General features: G+C 36.0%; 1 protein-coding gene across 3 annotated transcripts; it reads right to left on the bottom strand.

Annotated features, from left to right (window-relative positions):
* Positions 1-1,784: 1,784 nt before the first annotated feature.
* LOC110097363 (protein TONSOKU) lies at positions 1,785-24,941 on the bottom strand. Of its 3 annotated transcripts, none has more exons than XM_020823707.2 (20): positions 24,600-24,941; positions 17,442-18,242; positions 16,200-16,376; positions 15,459-15,550; positions 15,227-15,325; positions 14,615-15,084; positions 14,406-14,446; positions 13,912-14,121; positions 12,500-12,647; positions 10,288-10,407; positions 6,814-6,914; positions 6,582-6,705; positions 6,345-6,457; positions 6,001-6,112; positions 5,273-5,377; positions 5,112-5,178; positions 4,903-5,023; positions 4,644-4,817; positions 4,433-4,550; positions 1,785-2,357 (listed from the first exon to the last, which is right to left on the bottom strand). In XM_020823707.2, the coding sequence occupies exons 1-20, from the start codon at positions 24,870-24,872 to the stop codon at positions 1,915-1,917; spliced, it is 3,909 nt and encodes a 1,302-aa protein (XP_020679366.1). In that variant the 5' UTR covers positions 24,873-24,941; the 3' UTR covers positions 1,785-1,914. The 3 variants fall into 3 exon arrangements, with proteins under 3 accessions (XP_020679366.1, XP_028554658.1, XP_020679375.1); XM_028698825.1 differs by having other exon boundaries at positions 6,582-6,663; XM_020823716.2 differs by lacking the exons at positions 1,785-2,357; positions 4,433-4,550 and having other exon boundaries at positions 4,663-4,817; positions 4,899-5,023.
* Between the last annotated feature and the right edge of the window lie 405 nt (positions 24,942-25,346).

Below are 25,346 nucleotides of genomic sequence, written 5' to 3'. Positions count from 1 at the left end.
GTCTGGCGACCAGGCCTAATAATTTGCCCCTGCGTTGGCATTGTCAGTTTTTCTCAAAATTTAAGCAAAAAAATAAAATAAAATAAAAATAAAATAAAAAATAAAAAATAAAGAGAGAGAGAGAGAGAGAGAGAGAGAGAGAGAGAGAGAGATGGAAGCTAATTCTTCCAAAATGAAAAAAAGATTATGAATTTATTTAGGACAATTTTTTTGGTGACTTATTTTTCAACTAATAATTATAATTTTATTTGGCTATTATTTTCTTGTTGTTTTCTATGTTTTTTTTTTTCAAAAATTTAGATAATGGAAAATGGCTTTTTGTAATTAAAATAGTTATGTTATTTTTCTCTTACAATTTTACAATCATCTTTATAAAATGTTGTATTCATCTCAAACATGAGAGATTATTACGTGAGAAGTCTAGATCTGGAGAACCGTTCGATTTTGCTACTTTGAATAGTAAAAGCACAACATTGAACAGTAAAAGCGTAGTGACGAACTATAACTGTGCTTTTACTATTCACAGTCACAAAAATCGAACGGTTCTCTACGTCTAGACTCCGCACGTAATAATCTCTCCTCAAATGAACCTTATTTGTGGCTGGGGATGTGAAATTGGCATATTAGGAAACTATGTTTGATGGGGATTGTTAGGACACTAAAGTGGAGACTGCTTTATCTAATGTTAGGGAACTTAATTGTCTTAAACAACTAATTTGAGAAGTGAGAACATTCAACAACTTTATTGTTTTAATTGAACCCCCTTTATAATGTTGGGAACTTAACTGATGCCCATATCATTTCTTCAGTATTTAAGAGTTTTAATGATGTTGAAATAAAGTTATCTTTGGCTAGTTTGATTCATCTCATCAGGCTACTCGATTCTACTATAGACATACTAAAATTGGAGATCATTTGATCCTTGAATTTTGGTTCTCAAGTTTCCAATTACATTTTTGAAACCTTTCCTTGATTTGAGCTCATTTAGGTTATGATTGAACCACTTTCGATTTTGTTAGAATTGTCCCGTCGAGACATTCAATTTGACAATAAATTTCTTAAAATTAAAGTTCACATGATCTCAAATTTAATTTAAATTTTTTTTCAAATCAAACATGCATAGAAATTCATGCCTAATCACAGAATTTTTTTATGATGCATTAATGTTTTTTTTTTCTATTTATATTTGTACATTTTGTTTTATCCCTAACATAAAATCATCGAAAACCTCCCTCCATCGTTTAATTGACAGTTTTGCCATGCCAAGTAACTAACCCGAGCTTATATCCATCAATTTAGACTTCATTTAAGACAATTTTCTTAATGCTTTCTAAAACATCTTGTTAATACAAAATTTCTCAAACTAAAAAGTTTTGCACTTGAAAACAGAGCCCTGCATTGGGTGCCCATACCCACACCCACCCAAGTACCCACCCATACCCAATGGGCATGGGTGGGTATGGGTACGCCCAGGACCTCGTGGTTGGGTATGGGTGGGTACTCAACATCAGAGGACAAACTAATATGATGCATTAATGTTTTTTTTTTCTATTTATATTTGTACATTTTGTTTTATCCCTAACATAAAATCATCGAAAACCTCCCTCCATCGTTTAATTAACAGTTTTGCCATGCCAAGTAACTAACCCGAGCTTATATCCATCAATTTAAACTTCATTTAAGACAATTTTCTTAATGCTTTCTAAAACATCTTGTTAATACAAAATTTCTCAAACTGAAAAGGTTTGCACTTGAAAACTGATTAAGAAATCAACAAAAAAAGCTGTCGCAAAAGATGTGAAGCCAAATTCATTTATTCCACCATTTTGTACATAATTCATCTTATAATCTAAATACACATCCGCCTCTGCCCATTTTCAACAAAAAGATACAAAAATGTAAACCCTAAGCCCATCAGTCTCTCTTGCAACAGCTCCTAACACCACAACACCTCCTTCCTACTACAGAAAAATGTAAGGTTTGATCCTCCTGATTGTGATGCTTATAAGCCACTTGACTACATCTTGATCTTGCTGAAGACCAGGACAAGCACAAGCTCTCTATTGCTTCAGTCGAGAATCCATTCTTGCTTAGATCAAGCAATTGAAGCTGCTTTGCTGCATCTATCCCAACCGATAGCTCCTGAATCAGAGGAAAGCATATCGAAGGATTTTGCTTGCCAGCACCATCCTTTGAAGCCTCCTCGTCTTCGCTGTCGGCAACTTCAAGCTCCCTGTTAGTATTGCAGACGGTCTTTGATGTTGCAGGTGTGTCTGTCTTAGGTTGGTACTCTAAAGCTCTCTCAATGGCAATATCGACGTTTTCGACAAGATGGAGTTCTTCCAAAGATTCATTTCCTGTAAATTACGATTAAGGAAGCGTTAAAAGATAAGATTTGAATGATTTTGAATTTGGAAGAAACCTGTATTTTCTTTGTTTACGACCCAAATCTTGTTATTTCTTAAGGTGTATGCGTTGGACTAGGAAAGAAAAGCAGCGACGGCCGATGCATTTCTGCTTCGACTGATTTTAAATTCAACAATGGGAAAACCAAAGCAGATTGAAAAAAAATTTATTCGGATCTTCTCCAAACGAGGGAAAACATAATTTAAAACTAATCTTCCTCTCCCTAACTCTGGAACTCTTGAGAAATTATTTTGTGCGGACACCGGACCTTCTGGAGGCAAATCAGAGCGGGCCACGTCGCCTGATACACAGTCACGGTATACAACAAAGAGGTGACATGACGCGCTCTGATTGACCTCCGGACGGGATTTGTATCTGCACAGAATAATTTCACTTAACTCTCACCCTTCCAAGCCCAGGCCTGTATAATATTGATCCAAGTTCCAAAAAAATTGATATTCTGGCAGACTTCTAATATCAGCCAAATTCCCATTGCATCTAACCGTAAACGCAACATGCATTAGCACTCATTCATCAATGCTTTTGTGCACAATTGCACAAAACAAAAACATACGTGAATACAAGATAGCCGAGCTTAAGCTGGCTTGGTTTGAGCTTGAGAGAATAATGGTTTGGTCGACCACCATTGCATGGCCCATGCACATGTGGAATCAATTCCTAGCTCACTACTAATACATTGATAAAGTTCACATAATAAAATAATTTATTACTTCCTAAGGTTTCAAATTACCATGATTCATAGAAATTAAAATATTAATATGATGCGCCTTAGAATTCACTTATTTTGTTGCATTAATGCTCTCTTATATTTTTCTGGCATTTTTTGGCAAAATATTTTTCTTTGCTTTTGACAATATTATTGCTCTAATACCCACACTTTCCCCAACAATTGAAATCAAAGCCAAAGGTTTGCCTAAGATCAAGTGGTTCATGTGATTTTTGCTTAATGTTTAAGAGTGCTAACTCTCATGAAGAATCAAATTGAGTCAAAAGAACTAAAATTTTGAGATTTTTTTAATAACTTTCTACTTAAAATCCAAGAATTCAAATGAATTTTAAGTGTATTTTATAAAAAAATTGTTTACATGACTTAGCTTACAAGCCGACAAGGTTGAATTAAGCTAGCTTAAACTTAACTTGTTAACTCATCTTATTCAAGTCACGAGCTATTTATTGAGTCAAATTATAATTAGCTCATAAGTCATCTTGACTTAGTTATACCCCTAAGTTAATCTAATATTTAATAGTTAAAAAATATATGTTGGCGTAGAAGTATCAAGTGCTTGACCCTCACCCATAGACTAAAGTTTTAAGGTTAAAAGGGAATTGACTATTGATATATAACTTCAATCACCATTTGTTCATCCTCTCCAAAAGAAGTGTATTCCTTACCCATCATTTGCCTCACCAAAAGTACCAAACTACCATCCATCCAAACAACAATAAATATCTTATCCTAGGAAAAAGATATGGTCATTCTAAAATCCGCTCTATCTCTGCAAAAGGCTCAGCAAGTTCATTAACACCCATTTCTAAGCTTTTGAACATGATCACTAACTTGAATAGAGTATTGGCGTGTCATCCCAAAAAATTACTCAGAACTGAGTCAACTATGTCTTTAAATGTGTATTGAAGAAGCAAGTAAATTATATATACGACATACCAAAAAAAACTCTTTTGATTTTAGATTATTTTTAGCACACAACGAATACCAAAAAGATATAGCACGCTGCAAACCTTAGATGTTAATACAATAATATAGCCAACACATGAGAAACATATGCTATGATCATCCAAAAAATAAAATTCAATGAGACACTATTGTATTTGTTATTATTCTTTCATGAAAATGGACCTAAGTTGATTTAATAAGTTTTACTAATCTCAAATAAGCAGGTAAAGTAATTGATATCCAGCATTTTATTATCTTAATAAGAGAGCAATGTCTGATTTTGTATTATTCCTTCATGTTCTTGGATAATGAAAGGTTGTGTGTTCTACAGACCTGCTAAAGCAACAATAATTCGAAGTATTCCACCAAGCCCAAGATGGCATCTGTCCAGAATAAGAGATTTGACACTGCATTGTGGATCAGAAAGCATGCATTCCAACGCATAGCAACCCTGTGATACATTTTAACCTCAAAATAAGTATCTGATTAGTTTTAGATGTAATAGAGGAAACAAAATCAGCCTTTGAAATGAGAAAGAGAAAACCTCATCACCAATGGAATTTCCTCCAAGATTCAGCTCTACAATACCATTAATCTGAACAATATGTTCACAAATTTTGCCAATAAAATCAGAGGTAATGCCACAGACAGACAGATCCAACTTCTCCAACTCTTGTGGTCCACAACTTAATGCCTCAGTTAACCTCATTGCCCCGTCCTACATTAACAGAAAAAATATATTTATGTATTTTGATGGCAGAAGTTCCTGAATATGAAGGGCTTGAAAAAGGAAATTCACCCACAGCTCCCATACAGGTTCCTCCAAGAAACAATGCAGAAAAACTGGATGACTTGGCAAGATGGCAAAGCCCGTCTACTACAGGCTTGTTTAACCTTATACCAGTAAGACTTAGTTCTGAGAAACTGCAAAACCAAATAAGTATTTAAGAGTCCCACGTTGTATTAAATGAAAATATGCACCATTATCTATAACGGTCTTTTAGATATATACCATTTCAAAGATGAAAGTTTGGAGAGCAGATTAACCATCGTATTTGCAGATATAGGATTATTCTTTCCTGCAAGACTCGTAGATTGAGGAATAATAATTAGATGAAATGAATTGAAAACAAAAAATACATATATTTCTCAAGAGCAAATTTTAAGGTGCACCTATCGAAAGATGTGAAAGCACAGATCCACCATGCAAGCAGTCTGCGAGCTTCTGAATTGTTCTAGACGTTAAAGAGCATTGTTCTATTTTCAAGTTGTAGAGTGCTACAAAATAATACATGAAACTAATATAAGAAGATATTTTACGGGAAAGATTTTTATGTCAAATGGTTTGCTACAAATCTGATCGAATTTTTAAAAAAGCATTCACAATAATATGATTCATTCGGAGATATAATTTTATTTGGTCTAAATACATTGGTATTCATCTATTAAATACCAGAACTAGCAAAAGTAATCACCATCCGAAAAGATAAAATTGTCAACCACGTTGTCAAAAATTGACATATGAAACCAAACAAACTTGACATATTAGTACGTTGAATGCAAATCAACTTGCACATAATTGAATATTTCAGATCATTTAGAAAGTAAGATTTTATGATGAATGTGAAGAATCACAACACAGTAATATAATGCAGTCTAAATAATGATATATGATATCAATTCCCTAATCCAGATGACAATATCCTGACTTTCTTCAATTTCTTAGTTTTATCATGCAATAAACATTTGAGAAAGAAAGTTCAGCTATTGAAAGTTTACTAGCCAATTATAAGAATCAACATACCTTGCAACCACCAAATTTCATAATAGATTGGCCATTTCAATATAAATCCAAAATTGTTAAAACAAACAACAGCTTGAAAAAATATATTTTTTGAAACCTTGGCAATTTTCAAGGATGGTAGAAAGGTATGAACTGCAAGCATCTGTGAGACGATTCTGAGATAGATTAAGCACTTCAAGACGTTTGAACATGACTGGGCATTCACATATCTGTTCATAAAGACAAATACTTGTCAAGAAAAGGAAAAACAATTTTGAGTTCAAGTAACATAAATTTTAACCTTAGTTGCAGATTTGTTGTGAAAAAGGTATAAAATAAAATAAAATAAAAATTTGACAGCTTATTTAACTTTTTAAAGTTTTTATTTATGAAAACAGCATATATATCGGCATCAGAACATGATAAAATGAATACAACTGTTGAAGCTGGTAACATAAAAACCTGGAATAAAGCAGTTGGACCAAACCGATTGCAATGCAAATCCAGAGTTAGACCACCATATTTTTGGTTTGAAGAGGTAAAAATTTGTTGGATTTTTTCCATTGTCTCGTTTCCTGTAAGGCAACAAAATAATGAACTGTGGCAGCGCAACTTCATAATAAAGATCATGTGCAGTAACATTGTACAAAACCAGTTATGAAATTGTCTACACTAGCAAAGCTATATTAGAGAACATACCTAAGGAATTATGAGAAATGTCTAATAGTGCAACTGTTTTGTGGACCTCAAGTGCATGTAAGAAAGACAGTATTGATCTATCCTGTAAGGCACAATCTGATACAATGACTTCATCTTCTGAAACCTAATGCAAGCTTAAAAAGATAAGCGATCCACCTCATTTGTCATAGTTGTATCAATTAATTCAAAACAAATGTAAAAAACTTAAAAATATTCTTACCAAAGTACTTACCTCCAAATTATACAATTTTTTCAGCAACTTATGACTAGGTGCTTCAGTCGACTTATCACAGAAATCCATATACAACTTCATAAGGCGTTTTGGCACCCATTCTATAAAAGCAAAAGTGAGCATTATCCAAACCGGAAAGCAGATGCTAAGAAAGAATTAAATTATGTAGAATTGCTCCAAAAGGAACATAATGCCTCACAAATGTTCCATATTATTTTTTATTTTTGAAAGACCAACAATTCATATATCCACTGTATAACCCAAAAATATGAAATGTGTTTAAAGAGGTAAATGTTGTAAAAAATTTGAATTTCTGTTTGAACTGGAGCAATGCGGCGCTGTGTTTTGGAGTGTTGCGGTGCTAGGTTTGAGAGCATAATAGTACTAGAAAATGCAATAGCGGCGATTGGATATCTGTTCTACAATAATTCTAAATTTAACATGCAGCATTGCGGCGTTGCGGCTTGTTATAATATAGAAAAGGTGGCAGAATATCTACCTAATAACAACAATTGAACAAATTTGAAAAATATGTATCTTAAAATATCAAATAAAGACAAAAAATCATAAGTATTTATAAAATGAATTCCAAATTTAAGATACCAGATACATGGCATAGATCAATAGATTAAGCGGCGTATCAAAATATAATCTTAGTTAAGTCAAGGATAAAAAATATAGCTATAATAAAACCAATCAAACAGATCACCAAAGACATATTAACTACCTCCATATATATGCCAAGGATCAAGTTAATCTGATGTGAATCTAATAGGAGTTACGTGCGAAATTAAAGGAACAATCGAAGAAAACTTTGCTAATGAAAAATTATTGCTTGCACATAAAAGAAAACAAAGAATCTAAAGTATTCAATTTGCTTAGGCCAAAGAAGTGCAATTGTGATTAACAAAACAATTCAATCAAAGTTCAAGACAAGAGTAAATGTTAAGTACACATAACATAATCCAACATTTAACAACGAGAGGTTCGCCTCGAGGACCTTCTCACTCAATCACTTGTAGGCTTTAGCGGAGAAAGATGAACCACACGAAGAAAAATATCACTAGGAAGACGGCGCCGATGACCTTCGTTGACGGAGCAGTAGCCGGCTGTGGAGGAGGTGGTGGGTGGCCGACGATTACCCAACGGCCTGGTGGAAGATGCTCTTCAATTGACACAGTTGGTACAAGACTCGGTTGATGTAGCCTTCGACCGTTTCGTCGTTGCCTTCGATCGTTTCGTCGTTGCTGAAGAAAACATCAAAGAACGGAGATCCAAGTATGTTCGTCCTCCCTTGATCGTCGAATACAAATCTGTGGTTGATTTCAGGATTGGTCATGCACCAATGACGAGGTGGGGAGGAGATGTTGTCTTCTTCTCTTGGTTTCAAGTGTCATGAGCCAATCACAGTTCCCAAGAGGGCGCAAGGAGGGGGCGGCCAAAGGAGAAAGAGGGGGCGGGTGTTTTAGATGAAGGAGCTTAGGTTAGGTTAGGATGAGGGGGTGGTTTAATCCAAATCTGAAAAATAATTTCAGATTTTGAGTAAATTTGATGGGAACTAATTTGAAATTCGATTTCAAATTAATTAGCAATTAGGGCGTTAATTGAGTATTAATGGGGAGAAGCCCATGAAGGGGCCGGCGGTATGAAGAGAGAGGGGGGAGGGGATTTTGGGGGAATTAAGCTTTTTCCAAACAAGTTTGGACAATTAGGAGGAAAAATAATGAGTCCTTTCTAAATTAAATTCAGATTTGATTCAAAATTGAAAACTTTCCTTATTTAGATTTCACAAATAAGGAAAGTTTTTGAATTTCAAATTTTGAATTTCAATTTTTTCTAATTCCTTCCTTACATGCTAGAGCTAAATTAGGGAGTCATTATGATGATTGAAATCATCATAATGCTTGGATAATGAAGGAGGGGACCGGCAATCAAAGGAGGGGGATTTGGCGTCGGGTTGAGGTGACCAAGGCTAGTCCGGCGGATGGGTTTTTGGAAGAAGAAATAGGTGGTATCAAAGTGAAGGTGTTTTGGTTGTGGGTTGAAGGCGGAAGAGTGAAGAGAGGCCGATTGGTGATAACGAAGATAAACTAGAGAATGTAGAAGAAAACCACGAGCCACGGACTCTTCCGGTGACTGGTAGGTAATGCGCTTGCCCACACGTTGGGCTCTCCCTTTTCTCATGTGCACTCACAAGAAGAAGAAGAAGAAGATCAAGAAAACATCATATCATTCATAAAAAAAAAAATGCAACATATGAGACCCCTATATATAGGTCTCCAATCATGAAAAGGAAAAGTATAACATTGCCCTCTGGGCTACAATAACAAGACAACTCCCCAAAGGGGTAAATGCGGAAAACAATAAATAACTAAATAATCATAACATGGAAAATGTATCAAAAGTAGAGGCGCTGAATCGTAGCCGTAGATCTACGATTCCTTCGTCGATAAACATATCGGTAGCATCTGTCGATGTCCTCGTCATAATCATAACCATTATCATTATTGACGTATATAAATTAATTGGATCCATATGTCAAGGAATAAGTTCATCATCATCATCTTCAATACCATCATAATTAGCCTTAGCCTAACTAGTTAGATGCCTAAGAACAATTTAAAGAATAAAAAAGTAAAAAAAGAAAATCAGAATATTTTAGCTTTATCAAAATAGCATAAAGGTTTAAAGTTCTACTTATTAGATTTTAAAGATAAATGAAGTATTCGATCTCATATTTTATCAAGAGGTGTGTGAAACATGCACCTAATTCAAGTTAAGGAAAAGATGGATTTGAGAAAAAAGATCAAAATGATACTTGGACTATATCTATGAGGTCATTTTAATCCAAAATTACAAATGTGATCAATTTAATCCTTTTACTATTCAAATATGATCTAAAATAATACCTCTGTTGTATAGATTTGAGAGGTCAATGGAATATGTTGGATCAGATTTGAGGAGCCAAGGGAAAAATTGGGCATTTTAGATGGTCTAAGGTTAAAATGGCCTCCCATAAATAACCCAAAGAATAGTTCAATTTTTTTCTCAATGGTCCCTAAACTTAAAGAAGCATAGGCTCTGATTGTTGGGAGCAGGCTGAGAAGCACAAGCATCAACATTAAAAGCATGAAGTTCAAATGCATCTACATCTATCATACAAAGCTGGAAGAGAAAGTGAATATCTGATCTTTCCTAATTAACGCTTCAAACGCATCATAAAACAAGCTTTATCCTATTTGCTTAATGGTTTTTTACTTCAAATACCGAAGTGGAAAGAAGTTTCTTTAATTACCTAGGAGCATTTTAAGTGGCTGTAAACAGCAGAAAATGGTTTAGGGAAAACAAGTGAACTTTTTTGCTTTTTCCTTTTTGTAGTTCTGTCGGGAGAAGTGAAGATTTGAGGGAGAGCGTAACGAGTAAATGTAGGAAGTATCAATATGCAAATGATTAGTTAATGTTATAAATTCTCACCACTTATAACAACTTCAATGCAAACCTTTTGCGAAAGTAGGTTTTTCATATCTTCGGTTGTTTCCTGAGAGCGTAGATCTTTCCCACAGCAGACTAGCTGGTGAATCACAGGAACAAGACCTAAATATTACAGTTCAATTAGTGAAATAAAATAACGTTCTTACAACACCTGAACATTGAAAAAAAATGATAAAACATAAGCTTGAACTCTGAATTCAAAATTTAATTCAATAGAATGAACTTCAACGGAATAATCTGGGAATTAAATATGACATATTCTTCCTACTCCAATTTTCAAATACTCATTCTTTTTCGTGTATTCATTACCTTTAATTCCAGGAATAAAAAAAATGAAATCATAACCTTATATTATATATATATATGACAATCTAAGTTTGCATAATCCCCAATAGCTACGTCTATAAGTTATGAGCAATAGAAAGCACTTTGTTGATTTTACATGTACTTGAAAGATCATTAAGTCCTTTGTTAGGCAAATTTTGCTTTACATGTTGATTTTGGGTTTTCGGGTTAACCCGACCCGATTTTAGAAATGGGTCAGAAAATGAAACCCAAACACGACCCATCTAGCAAGCGGGTCGACATGAACACAATTTTCTAGGTCGGGTTTCAGGTCAGGTCAAATATTAACACCCATAGCTCTAGTGGTAAATAAAACTAGCGAGAGTTGCCTTAGATAGTTTGTTCACATAAAACGTTGACCTTTTGATGACCATGTTAGGAGAGTAGATGTATTAGATCCTGCATATATTAAGAAAGGTAGATGTAGACATAAAAAGACTTGGTTAGAAAGTATTAAAAATTATATTTTTTTATTAAATTTAAATGAGAATTTAACTCTTAATTAGACATAATGGAGAAAAAGGATTAATGTACCCAACCCTACTTAATGGGATAAAGGCTTGTAATTATTGTTGTTGTAGACCTAGAAGGTTTATCGAGCTCGAACAGGCGTTGGACTCGACTCGTCGACTCAACGAGCCGCTTGACTGCGCGGGATTCGTGGGAACGAGCTTGGGAAGACGACGGACGGATGTGCTTGGGACGCGGACGGACGTGTTCGGGACGACACATCTCGACAGCGGCGGAGCGGATCTTGACAGCGAGCCTTGGACGACGACAATTATTGCATCAGCCAAAACATTTCGACGGTGGCGAAGCGGATCTCGACTGCTAAGCTCGGAACAGACACGACAACGACGGACTGTGCTTGACCATGACGAACCTCGGGATGAAAGATAACGCGACCCCAACAGACCTCAGGACGACGAATCACGAGTGTGAGTAAGTAAAAAGTAGGTATGGCAAAATGTGATGAGTCAAGAGCAGCCACAATAAAGTAAGGCACAATAGAGAAAGCCAAAATGCAGGTGTTGTGGGCATAAAGGGAAAGTTAAAGAGGTTTGTAGTCACAGAAAGCATGATGAAGAAAGCTTGTGTCATCATTATCGAGTGGGATAAAGCATGCGAATAGGTAAATTAGCATGCATGAGTTAGTGTATTAGCAGCAAGGGCAAGAAAGATCGACAGTAGGGTTGAGGGTCAAAATGAAGGGCGAGGTCTTATACCATGCAAGAACAAAGAATTATTTATGCATCTTATTCACTAGAGAAACTCCCTATGTATAATAGGAATATGGGGATAACAAGTCAAGATACAATGAAATAAACCTACACTACTCACTATATATGAAGAACCTTCTTAATATGCAAAACTCTACACTAACAATAACAAAGTATTAGATCATTAGCTTCAAATCTTTCCATTATTTAATTTATTTGAGGTCAATAACAAGGTAAGGTTTGCAAAACAGCATTTCATCAAATTTTTAGATTATTCATTCCCTATTAAGATATCTCAGTTCAAATATTTGTATTCTAAAAAGGAGGGGGAAAATGGAACAGATATTTGAGTTTGAAATTCTTCTAACAGCAAGTGCAACATCTCAGACTAACAAGGTAACCGTAATTATTTTCAATCTTTATAGGTCATTACAAGGCCTAAATTTCTAAATCTGTCATTCACTTACAACATGGGAAATGATACCATTTAGGTTGAGAAGATAACGTTTTATTATGCATTAGGTGCTTCCAGCTTATGCTACAGCAATCCCAATCTAAGTAACCTCAGAAAATTAGGTCTACAAATTATACTGATTGGACAAAAAGATTAAAAGAGTGACGAATAATACCTTCAGATCGCTTCTCTTCAAAGAGCCCAAGAAAGAAGGCACAAGCCACCTCAACTTTAAGATGATCAATGTTTAATATGTTCCCCGTCAAGCAACAATTCATATCCACATAAATCGAGTCACGACCAACTTTAAACAGTACAGGCCACTACACAATAACAAATAGTGAGGAATTGATGTAATTCAACAAAATCTCCTAACTTCAACAAACAATTTTTATGGACGAATATAAATAACTACGGAAAAGCAGCAGCAGCATAGGTTTCCATCTGAAAAAGAAAAAAGGCATAAAAGTAGTTTAAGTATTCATGCTACAAAGTATTTTAAAACAAACCATTAACATCATCATCATCAATCTTATCCAAATAACTTATGATCAACTTCAAGAATCCTTATTCCATTCATTCCAAGTTAGAACTAAATGCAGTGGTAATTTAAAAAAAAAAAACTAAAAGCAGTGGTAACTATTTTATGTAACTTCTAGTCATGACACTTTGGTATATCTATTTCACCTTATTAAACCTTTCACATTAAATTTACTTACCTATCTTTTTGGTGCATCCTTTACCTCCATTGTATCTACACAAATCACTAAAATCTATTTTCTATTACCTTATATGTTTAATAGGTGTTATCCCTACCATCTCACTAGTATAATAATTTTCAATTATCTTGCTAATTTTACAAATCCATTTAAATATTCTTATTTCAATCACACTTATTTTGACTATCAGTCATAGCATAGCCAACAATCATATCCTTATAGAATGGACAATCTAATAACAATTTTATAAAATTTTCCTCTAAATCTCTATCATATTTCTCTTATAGAGAGTCTCATGTCCCTTATCGACTCTAATCATCTAATTTTAACCCTAGAATTTATAACATCATAATATCTCAAGGCATTATCATACGCAAATCAAACCAACTAGAATAGAAATAAAATCAAGCAAAGCAACTAAATTTGGCCTACTTTCAACTCGATATTTTCTTTAAGGACAGAACCCATGTAATATAATTGATTTGATTTGGTTCAAATATATTTCATTTTATTAAGACTTGGTTTGGAACTGTTGGGCTTATACACGTCCTAGATGGATGAATAAGGTACATTGGGGCTAATAGAAAATGGCTCAAAATTGATATATACAAGCTTGATTCAATTTTGATCTAGCTTAAACCAAGTTACAAACAGTGAACAGAAATGAATTTTAATAAGTTGGTACTGAACCAAACAACAAAAAAGACCAAACCAAACTAATATGTTTTTCAGTTTAGTTCAGTTTTTACTTTAAACAGTTTTCCCGCACACAACAAAAATCAGTGAATAAGTTGATCGGTAACAGAGTATTTAAGAAAAAACTAATCAAAGAATAAGAAAAGGAACATTGTCAATATATGTTACTTACACCATGATCATCTACTGGGAGAGTACAACCAGCACCACTATTGACCTCTAGACAAGCACTGGGGGTCTGACAAACATGCAGTTTTGATCCACAAGCCGTAGACTTGGATGCATTGGATATTTCCACATTACTAGCAGATCCGAATTCTGTGGCATTATCAGCAATTGATTTGGAGCTTTTTGATTTGAAAGAACAGGCACTCTCTTCAACCTGAGTTGGAGTAGAGGCATCTAATTTATATTTCAAAACATTAAAATTTACTAAACCCTGCTGAAGTTGCATGATATATAATGGAATTATTTCCAACAGGATAAAGAACGTAAAATGGAAAAATGAGAAAAACTGGAACATTCTAATGGACAGTGAAAGTTCAAATAAAAATATGCACTTATCTAGTAATAATACATATACAAAAGGAGACAGAGAGAGAGAATATAAATAAGGCACCGATACTTAAAAATAATTCAAGCACCAATGTTTGTGAATAAAATCACCTGCCCAACACTAAAACCACCTATTTCATCCAGCTTGATATCTGTGAATAACGAGCAAAAAAGGACTATATTATTGGACAGATAAAAGAAGGGAATAAAAACAAACTCCAATGGTAAAATGGTACATTAAAACAAAAGATTCATGAAAGAGCTAAAAAAAAACTCCTTTTTCAACATAAAAACTCAAATAGAAACTGTTTAAGGTAAACCTCCACAAGAAGTAGCCACATCCTCAATAGGTTTCCCATGGTTCATTTTTCTTGGTTGTTGCACCAGCCCAGGTTCTTCATCTTCCCCGTCGGAAATAACCACACGAACACGCTTGCGACCAAGAGACTGGTGGTTGGTTAAATTTCCAGATGAACCCTCACCCAAACTATTTGCTGATTTGGCTTTTGTGTTTAATGAAGACATCTCCATCTTGGATGATTTTTTGCATTTCTGAGCAATCATTCTCAAAGGAACATCATCATCAAGTTCATCATCAGTGACAGCACTTAGCTTAACTTCAAAAGCTGCAGGATTATTAATATCCCAGGAATCACATTCAATAGGTGTAGGATCAGATGCAACAACGCCCTCTGTTTCAGTTTCAGAGCAATAATCCTGATCCACTCTCATCAGTAAATCACCTCCATTCAGTAAACGCCTCACATTTTGAATCTCAATCTGTAATTTCCTGTAAAAGCACAACTCAATATGAGGTTTAGGTAAACAACAGTCTCTTAAGTGCACACAAGAACTTGCACAAACCCATCCACTTAAAGGAGTTCCAAAATATAAGGGCTAATTTCTGAAGTTCTAAACGTCAACAAGCATACCTGGCTTCTTCAACATTGTCAAATCTGATCATATGACTATAATGCATGTTATCAAGTGCTGATAATTGTACAGAAAGTAAGTTCCCTTTGACTGATATTCTGCATGCAGATAAAGTCAACAAAAGCGTCATTTACCATTCAAAAGAAGAATAAACAACATTTTACATTATTCAAGTTATACGCTGCCAATTAAAAAAGTTTTGCACAAATTCCACTAACACAGATATATCACCTATAACCTTCCTCAAATGCCTCCAGTGCTCCAACCCAGTCACCCGAAGAATCCAAAACCTCACCAACATTAATCTTGGCTAACGCTTGCCCCTGAAGTTCTCATAATCATAAAATACGATGCCAGTAAATGAAAAAATCCTGCAAATTATTAGAATAGAAATATTGAAAGATACATGTAGTGCACGATACCATAAAAATGAGCCTTCCAGATTTATGACCACTAAAAGATTGAAACGAGCTTCACAACAAAGAAAAATTCCAAAGGACAATGGTACAGTTACAATAATCCTAAACAATATAGAAGCCAGAGAGGGGCTGATTGGTTAATGTTATTTAGATTGCAGTGTTACAGTGTTAATCAGATAAAAAAGTTGTATGTTTGGTTCAACTAACTCAAAATAATGTAATTATATCTTTAGATGATCAATAAGATCTTTATTTTTTTACCATTTATTTTAACCATTATATTATTTGATATTTAGATGTCAACAAACTTAACCGACACTATAAATAATCAAAATAAAGTTTAAATGCCATTTTTCATAATTACCATTTAAAAGTGTCATCAAACCAAATATTGGCATCGACTACTAATACAACATTAAATTGCAGAGGTAAGCAAGCAAAAGAACAACTTAATGGAAAAATTTAGCCAATAAATATAACATATTATGTTAAGAACTTGATCCACCGGCTACTACGTGGTTCAGGAATGCAAAAGAAATCATAAATGACAAACCTCGAGGTTACCAATAGACCTGTAGACATTCCAACTTTTCATATACCATTTGCGTGCTTTGCCAAAGTTTCTGAGTTTCTGGTAAGACTCTCCTATAACCAGAAAAGAATCACTGAGTTTTTCCTTGTCACACAGCTCAGTTGCTACTCTTTTCTTCCTTTTTGCAAATTCTTGATGCTGATAGTTAAGATAAAAAAAAGAAATTATTTGGAAGAACAAATTGGATAATTGTGGGCACAAGTCACAAAATCAAATTTGGGAGTGTTCTTCAAAGAGATCGCCGGTTCAATTCACACAGAACTATTTATTAATCTTGTATTTTTTAACAAGGTCAAGCTTGAAGAAATAGTTAGATTGTCTCCATTTATTACGTGGAGGTCATTAATTAGATTCACTGAAATAAAATCTCTAAATTGTAGGAGTAGCGTTGTGTATATCAGTCCCTCACCATCCATCCTATATAGAAGGGAATCTCATGCATTGGCTATGCCCTTTTCTTTAAAGATAATGGCATTTTCAATAGTGATTAAATGGTTTCCCTAACTTTCCATGACTACAAATACTTTTATCTAAAAAACTAAATCATAGTACAGCTGGAAGTTTCCAAGGAATCACAGTACGAACATCCAGTTTAATGAATACTAGTGTCTTCGGCTCAATGAAACAAAACTAGGTGTATACTCATTATGACTATGGCAATAAACTCACATATATTTGAATTCATAATACGAAAGAATTCAACTAAGTATTTTCCCTAAAGAAGAATTTGATCATAACCAAGATCAAGAGGTAAATCACCAAAAGAATATGGACTATGGTAACTAACAATATACTTGAATTTCCATCCTCGGACATATACGGGACACAATATAGACAGAGACAACTTCAGATTTTATTTAGCACTTATATTGATCTTATAAGATCGAGACACTTACAGTTCATGCAAAAATATCATAAAACACAACCTGAAGCCTACCATCCGCTGAGGTTCCTTCGAAGTTCAAATTAATTGAGTTTTCTCTTAGAATAGTTTAATCACGGAGCTAGAAAATGATATTAATTGTTTTACTGGTGGTTGATAACATCACTTATTCGTCTCAGAGAAATGTAAGAGTCATTATTTCCACCAAGAGTGGTTCTCGCAATCTTATTAAGGAATAAATAATGACTGTTTGACCATTCCTGGAGAAAAACAATCACAGACAGAAAAGATGAAATGCAAGATAGACATGCCATACAAACCTTTGGCCATGCAAAAATCATGCTGGATTTTTCAATCAGACTATCCAAACAAACGTTTTGCTCTAGCAGGCACTTTCTTTCATTTGCTGTTCCACGAGCATCACTTGTGGCCCTCATCAGTCTTCTGAGTTTTTGCTCATCTTTTTTCAATGACTCGAACACCTTAGATGCTTCTTTTACAGTATTAACATTCTGAGAAATATGATCGACTAAGGAATCCTCATCCTCCATGCTTTTTGCAATATCCATTGCCTTCTGATAGCAAAGAATAGCTTCATCATACTTTTGTACTCGATAATGCAGTTCACCAAGATTGATGAACCCCTTTGCTTCACCTTGGGGATGTCCAATCTGTTTACAAATTAATATGTCTTTCTCTATGTGGTTCCTTGCCTTATTCCATTCCCGCAGTTCCAAATAGACACTTCCAAGATTATGATGAAGCCTGCTGCGCCCATCATCATCTTCATTGACTTCTTCTTCATCACATATCATTAAACCCTCAAGAAGCGTTTTCTTGGCTTCTTCCAGATTGTCCAGGTCCATTTCAAGCATACCAATATTATTGTGTGCATCGATATATTCTTTCATAAAGAAACAATTTGTTTTGGAGGGAGGATTTTCCTTGAGAGACCGTGCCAGTTTCATAGCCAACTTGAAGTATTTCTTGGCACTTCTTACTGCATGGTGATCGCTTTCTGATTTTAAAAACATTTCGTGGTAAGTTCGGCCTAGTTGTGTGCTTGCTCTCTGTTGTTCAATAACGTCATCAGAATCATTGGCAAGCTCCAGATGCTTTTTCTGCAATCCAAGGGAATTATAGCATGAAAATTCATGTTTGAAAGTAATAGGATAAGCCAGAAGCTGGATTAGGAATTTCCCTGAAACCTATGAGATGAATGTATTTAAAAAGACAATATTTTGCAATATAAATGGAACACATAAGAAGGCTAGGCTTCTATTAGGTAACAAGTGCAGAAATTTTTGGCTGAAATTGAAATTTCAGCAATATAAAACCAGAGATAGAGAAGAATCTTGTGGCAAAACACTTAAATAGCGTTTAGACTGAAGAAATACAAAAGAAGACAAACAAGATACAATGGATCTTCTATTGGAGAAGAAGATCCGGCTCTCCCAAATCTCTAGACGCCGCTAGAACCCAAGCAAGAACTAAGAACAAGAAAAAAATCAGCAAAAATAGAGATAAAAAACTAAATCTAGCCACCAAAACATACTTAAGCATACAATAATTAGGTAAATCCTAAAATAGCCCATTCTATTTGAATTTTTCCTCCTAAATCCCCCCTCCCCTTCAAAAGTCCCCCTAATTAAGTCTGTGAACCCCACTAGGATTGAGGTGACAATGATGGGGGCAGAACTCCCCTGTTTCGCCTCCTGTACACATGGATCGTTCATGGTGGATCGGCTGGACCGATCCAGGGATTAGTCAATCAATACTCTCCTCCCAAATAGTCACATTGTCCTCAAGGTGGAAGGAGGAAAAGTGATGTTTTACCTTCTCATATGACTCCCATTTGGCATCATAATCAGGTTGTTCTTCCACTTAATAAACACTTCCTTGGGCTCTCCCTCTACTTGTCGTACCCCTTAAAGCTCTAGTAGTTCTAAAATCACCTCTAGATCCTCTGTCAACGGCCCTGGTAATTATGAACTAGTTTTATGATCCCCACAACTCTCATCAATTGTGATACATGGAACACAGGGTGTATGGAAGCAGTCGAGGGTAACTTTAAGAGATAGGCCACTGCTCAAATCCTCTCCAACACCTCATAAGGGCCAAAGTACCTCGGGGCTAGCTTTTCAATCATTATGTTGGCTACTGTCCTATGTCTGTAGGGTCGAAACTTTAAGAATACTCTATCCCCAATGGAAAACTGGATGTCCTTCATGTGCCCACCCACCTGCTTCATCATAATTTGTTAAGCTCTCAGCATATGTCTTTTTAACTCCTCCAGCACTCTATCATTTTCATTCAGGTACTGCTCTATTAAAGATATTGGTCTGCGGCTCTACCCAAAATGTAGCAAATGTGGAGGGTATCTCCCGTATTGCACATTGAAAGGAGTCATCTGGGAGGTCGAGTGGTAGAAGTGTTGTACCAATATTTTGCTCATGCCAGCCACTTTACCAATGCCCTAGGTGTTTCTGAAGCAAAACACCGCAAGTATGTCACCAAGCTCTTGTTCCCTACTGTCTACCAATATATCTGGGGGTGGTAAGCGGTGCTCATCTTCAGCATTGTCTTATAGGCTAAACAACTCCCTTCAAAAATGACTAAGGAACACCTTATCTATGTTAGATAATATAGACTATGGTATCCCATGTAGCTTGACCACCTCCCTGATGAATGTGGCTGCTACTATAATTGTCGTTTAAGGATTTCATAGGGGGATGAAGTGAGCGTACTTGCTCAATCTGTCAACTATCACAATAATCACAGTAAACCCTTCCGATCGAGGTAACCCATCAATAAAGTCCATGGTGACCTCCTCCCACACCCTATCAGGTAGAGCTATAGGTTGAAGTAACCCCCTACGAGCCACAGTCATGTACTTATTCCGGTGGCACACCTCATATCTAGCTACCATCTCTTCCACATCCTAGTGCATCACCCTCCAATACAGCTCCATTGTCAGTCTCTTGTATGCATTTTGTACACCAGATTGACCTCCAACAATGCTCCCGTGAAACTCTTGTAGCAACTGTGGAATATGAACTGAGGTCCTAAACATCACAAACCTCCCATGATACAATAATCTCTCCCCATCTAGAGAGTAGGTGGGTAACGGTTGTCATCCTTTAAAAGATCTACTCTAATTTTTCCCAACTCCTCATCCAGCACACTCTCCTCCTTTATAGCCCCTAGTCCAACATTAGTGGTATTGACATAACCAACTCCTGGAGCTCCCTCATGCATCTGGACAAGGCATCTGCCGCCTTGTTCTCTAATCCTGACCTATAATGAATCTCAAAATCATAGCCTAATAGCTTTGACAATCATCTCCAATGCTCCTCAACCACCATCCTCTACTCCAACAGGAACTTTAAGCTCATCTGGTTCTCCCTGTCAATAAAATGCTGACCCAACAAGTATGATCGCCACTTCTGAATGGCTAACACAATAGCCATCAATTCCCTCTCATAGACTAACTTCAACCTAGCTCGGGTTGTCAACATTTGTCTTAAGTAGGCTATGGGTCTGTGATTCTGCATAAGCACGACCCCCAACCCATATCCTGATGCATCCGTCTCTACCACAAAAATATGATTGAAATCTGATAGGGCCAAAATCGGTATTGTGGTCATGACTTTCTTCAATCTCTTAAAGGACTATATAGTCGTCTCTCCCCACAAGAATCTATCCTTATTTAGTTGCTCAGTTAATGGACATCTTATAGTGTTGTATCCTCTCACAAATCTCTTGTAGTATCCTGTCAAACTTAGGAAACCCATCAGCTCTCTCAGATTCCTAAGTAGAAGCCATTTCAGCATTGCCTCAATATTAGCCTGATTGGCAGACACCCCCTCCTGAGAGATCACATGCCCCAAGTATTCCACAGTCTTCTGCAAAGCAACACTTCTTCAGGTTGGCCCATAGCAGATGTTCCTGTAATACTTCCAAAACCACCCTCACATGCTCCAAGTGCTCCCCCATCGACCTATTGTAAACTAGTATGTCATCAAAGAAAACCAATACGAACTTCTGGAGATATGGTTTGTACACAGTTCATGAGCTACTAGAAAGTGGCAAGGGCGTTCGTGAATCCAAACGACATCACCAGGAACTCGTAATACCCCTCATATGCCCTGAAAGCAGTTTTCGAGACATCCTCCTCCCTCATCCTGATTTGATAGTATCCTAAATTCAAACCCACCTTGGTGAACACCACTGCTCCACACAGTTCATCTAGTAGCTCATCGATCATCGGTATAGGAAAACTGTCCAGCACTGTCTCTTTATTCAAAGCATGGTAATCAATGAAGAAATTCCAGCTCTGATACTTCTTCTTAACCAGCAAGACTGGGCTAGAAAATGGACTCACACTCAATCTGATGATCCCGCCTCCAGCATCTCTCAGATCTGCTTCTCAATCTCGTCCTTCTAAATTTGAGGGTAATGGTATAGTCGGACACTAATCAGCAACACCACCTCCCTTAAGGTGATGACATGCTCTTGCTCCTTCAATGGTGAAAAGCCTTGAGGTGGCTGAAAGACCTCACTAAACTACTAGATGAGATGTTGTACTGAAAGAAGATTGCCCCCTCTTCCTCTAATATGATCCCTTCTAAGCTCTGCAATTTCACCATAAATCCTCCTCCCACCTTCTATATGGTCCTGACCATAGCATTGAGGGATACCAAGGCCTTGGACAACCCTGCATCTCCCCAGATCATCACTCTTCTTCCTTCCAACACCAGCTTTATCGTTAATATCCCCCAATTGACATTGGTATCTCTTAAGATATATTGTCATTTCATCCCCAAGATGACATTAATGCCCCTTAACTCTAATGGGAGAAAATCCTCTCTCACCTGAACCCCCTGAATAGTCAGCACCACTCCCCTACACACTCCTCTATCCATCTCCACTTTCCAAGTGCTCATAATCACCTCATAGCCCCCGATGTCCACCAATTTCATCCCCAATTAGTCAACAACCTGATTGGAGATAAAGTTGTGAGTAGCCCCACTGTCGATCAGCACCATCAATTCTCTGTCAAATATTTCTCCTATCACATTTATAGTGTGATTCGGGGTGAACCTCGCCACTGAGTTTAAGAAGACTTCGGTCATATCAAGATGCAACTCTTCCTCCTCTTCCACCACTGCCACACTCTCACACCCCTCCTCAACTTCCTCGTCATTACAAATGGTGAGAACTTAAAGAGTTTGGTTCTTACACATATGCCCCGGCGTGTACCTCTCATCACATCTGAAGTACATCCCTTTGCCTGTTTCTAAACTTGAGGGTTTTTCTTCCTAGCTTGAGATCTACCATCTTCCTCTACTTAATTCTTCCTCTAGTCTTCTATCTATTTCATCTCTCCACGGTTTCCCTTCCAATTGTATCATTCTTCTCCAAATATAGCAAGTGTGGTGTGTTGTTTGGTCAGTTTATTGGTATTTGTCGGAGGAGTGTCGATCGGTGTTGAATCAAGATTTCTGTGGCGAACCTCTGGTTTGAATTTTTCCTTGAAACACCAATACCTAATTTTCATATTTGCATGTGAGGTGACCTTTTTGTAAGGTTGTTCTGAGGACAGTTTATTTTATATATTAGTTTATTTTTGCTAAGTTTCCTAGAAGTTCTATTACATCTGTTTCTATTAAGTTTTCTTTCTGTTGTTGTTGGTTTTTGTTTACTAAAAGTGGTGTCCTGTTTATCCTAATATTCTCCTATTTGGTTCTGGAATTTAAGTTACACCAGAGACCAAACATAAAACAAAGCTTAAATCCTACCAAATTGAATCAAGGACTGATATGAGTATGTATAAGGTGGTGTGGTGTTTTGCATAAACCCCTTGTACATGTGATAAGTGGAACATCTTTCAACAAATTTGTAGATGTCACGATGGAGTTTTAACTAGAGGAAATGATTTGCAGTAATATTAGGGTCTTATCCTGGCCAGTATGAGCGTTGAGTTCACCTCCATGGAGCTTTCTAATTAAATGTCATTGGAGTGACATGCCGGCATGTGCAACTAATTTTCCTTGAAGATAAATCTTTTAAGTATGGAGTAGTCTTTATTAAGAAAATGATTGATGCATTTCTACCATGGTAAAAAATTATTTTCTTCTGCATAGATGCTAGTCTAAAGATGTTGCAACGTCTCCATTTTAATGATGCTAGTCTAAAGAGTAACCAGGAGACAAGCATGGTCGCTGAGCAACGCCTATCCATATGATTTCTCCTATTTTATGTTTAAAAACAAAGTTGATTTTATGGAGGAATAAACCATGCATGCATCCGGCTTTAGATTGTGTTGTCTTCAGGAATTGTAGGGACTAATGATAGCTAAAGAGAATAAAAATTCTAATATAGAAGAAAACGCTCTAAATGTTCCAAGGGCTGAACTATCATACACAACTCACGTTTGTACATTGACCACCTTCAACGAGCCGCACATAATTTTTCATTAAAAATTATATAGACTTGCCCTTCTGTGATAACACAACCTCGATACCGATTGTCAAAGCATCTATTTCAACTTAAAATGGGATCTCAAAATCATGAGTTGCAAGCACCGGAGCTTCACATAGTTTGTATTTGATGACTTCAAAACTCAATTGCTAATCAAGATCACAGGAAAATAAACCTTGCTTCAGGCAATTGGTTGTATGTCCCATCATGGAGCTAAAGTGTCATATAAAACAACTACAGAAAATAGCAAGGCAATGGACTTCAACGATTGAGGCATAGGCCACAACGTGATTGCATCAATTTTTGTGTGGGGCAGCTTGTACCCCTTGAGCATTAATGACGAAACCCAAAAATGGACAGGAGCAGCAGCAAAATCACATTTGGTGAGTTTAAGATATAACTTGTTCTCTCATAATAAGGTTAGCACCAGACTCAAATACTTTAAGTAGTTCAACAATGAATGACTAAAAACAAGGACATCTTCAAGTATAGATGTCAATCGCACAAAATAGCAAGCGTTGCATAGTACAGCGCGGCGCACCTATAACGTTATTTCCTCAAGACGGAGCACTAATTCAAAATAGCACATGATATTTATGTCATTCCCAAGAGTCTTGCTACCGTCGGCCATGGATCAATACCCTGATACCAAAGTGGCGCAGAACACGCAATAGATAATGAAAAAGGATAAAAAAATATTAAAATTTCTCTGTAAAAAATCTATAGCAGAACTAATTCAACCCCTTCGTTTCTTGCAATCACCGCCTAAGTATTCACTCGACTAAAACAACGATACAACCAGCCAACCAAAATAAGCAAAAGAAATGAAACAGAAAAAGAAGAAATACTCCAATACAATTAAATGCTAATAGCGGTGTTATAGAATAAGGATATGGTGATATAGTGCAGTGACTGTATCACCGTGTAAAGGATTCTAAACAATACTTGCAACCATTCAAATAGATTGAGCAAATTAAACTTTAAACAATTATGACCTGATAGTGGAGTGCTTCTTTGAAGCGCTGTAGCCGGAGGTAGACCTCGCCAAGCGACTGGCATGTCGCAAGAAGCTGCTTCTGGGGAAGATACTTCGCCGATACCTCGTAATCGATTCGGAGCCACCTCAGAGCCTCAACGTACTCCCCCCTCCTCTTGAGGAGGTCGCCGATCACGTTCGCCCACCGCGCTTCTTCCTCGTGGTTCCCATCCCGAACCGCCTCTTTGTACCCCAGCTTCGCTACTCTGATCTCCTCGTCTTCTCTTCCCATTCTTTTTTCTGAGACGATGAGAAAGCTATCGACCTCTATATCTGCCCTCGCGGGTTTTCGGCTTCTTAGGGTTTCCCGCCTTTTTATTATAAATTTATAATATTGGTAATTTAAATATAAGAGAATTATAATATGGTTTACATATATAAAAAATATATATTTTAAATTTTCTTTTTAATATTTCATTTAATTAAAGAGTGTCATATATATTACTACCGAAATTTATTCTATTTATAAAATTATAATTCATCTAAAATTATATATTTGTGAGTGAGATCAAAAAATTTTTTGAATTTAATAATGGTGAAAAAAAATTGTTGAATACCTATAACAAATTTTAATTTGTAGAATAACTTTATAAATGAAAGTAAATAAATGATAATTTATTTATAAATGATTTTATTTTTATATATTTTGAATATAAAAAAAATGAAACCATCACTTTTGATGGTTTTAAAGATGTTAACAAAATGT

The sequence above is a fragment of the Dendrobium catenatum genome, unplaced genomic scaffold, assembly GCF_001605985.2.
Source record: "Dendrobium catenatum unplaced genomic scaffold, ASM160598v2 fragScaff_scaffold_1157, whole genome shotgun sequence".
NCBI classification, from domain to species: domain Eukaryota; kingdom Viridiplantae; phylum Streptophyta; class Magnoliopsida; order Asparagales; family Orchidaceae; genus Dendrobium; species Dendrobium catenatum.
This window is presented reverse-complemented; position numbering and strand designations above follow the sequence as displayed.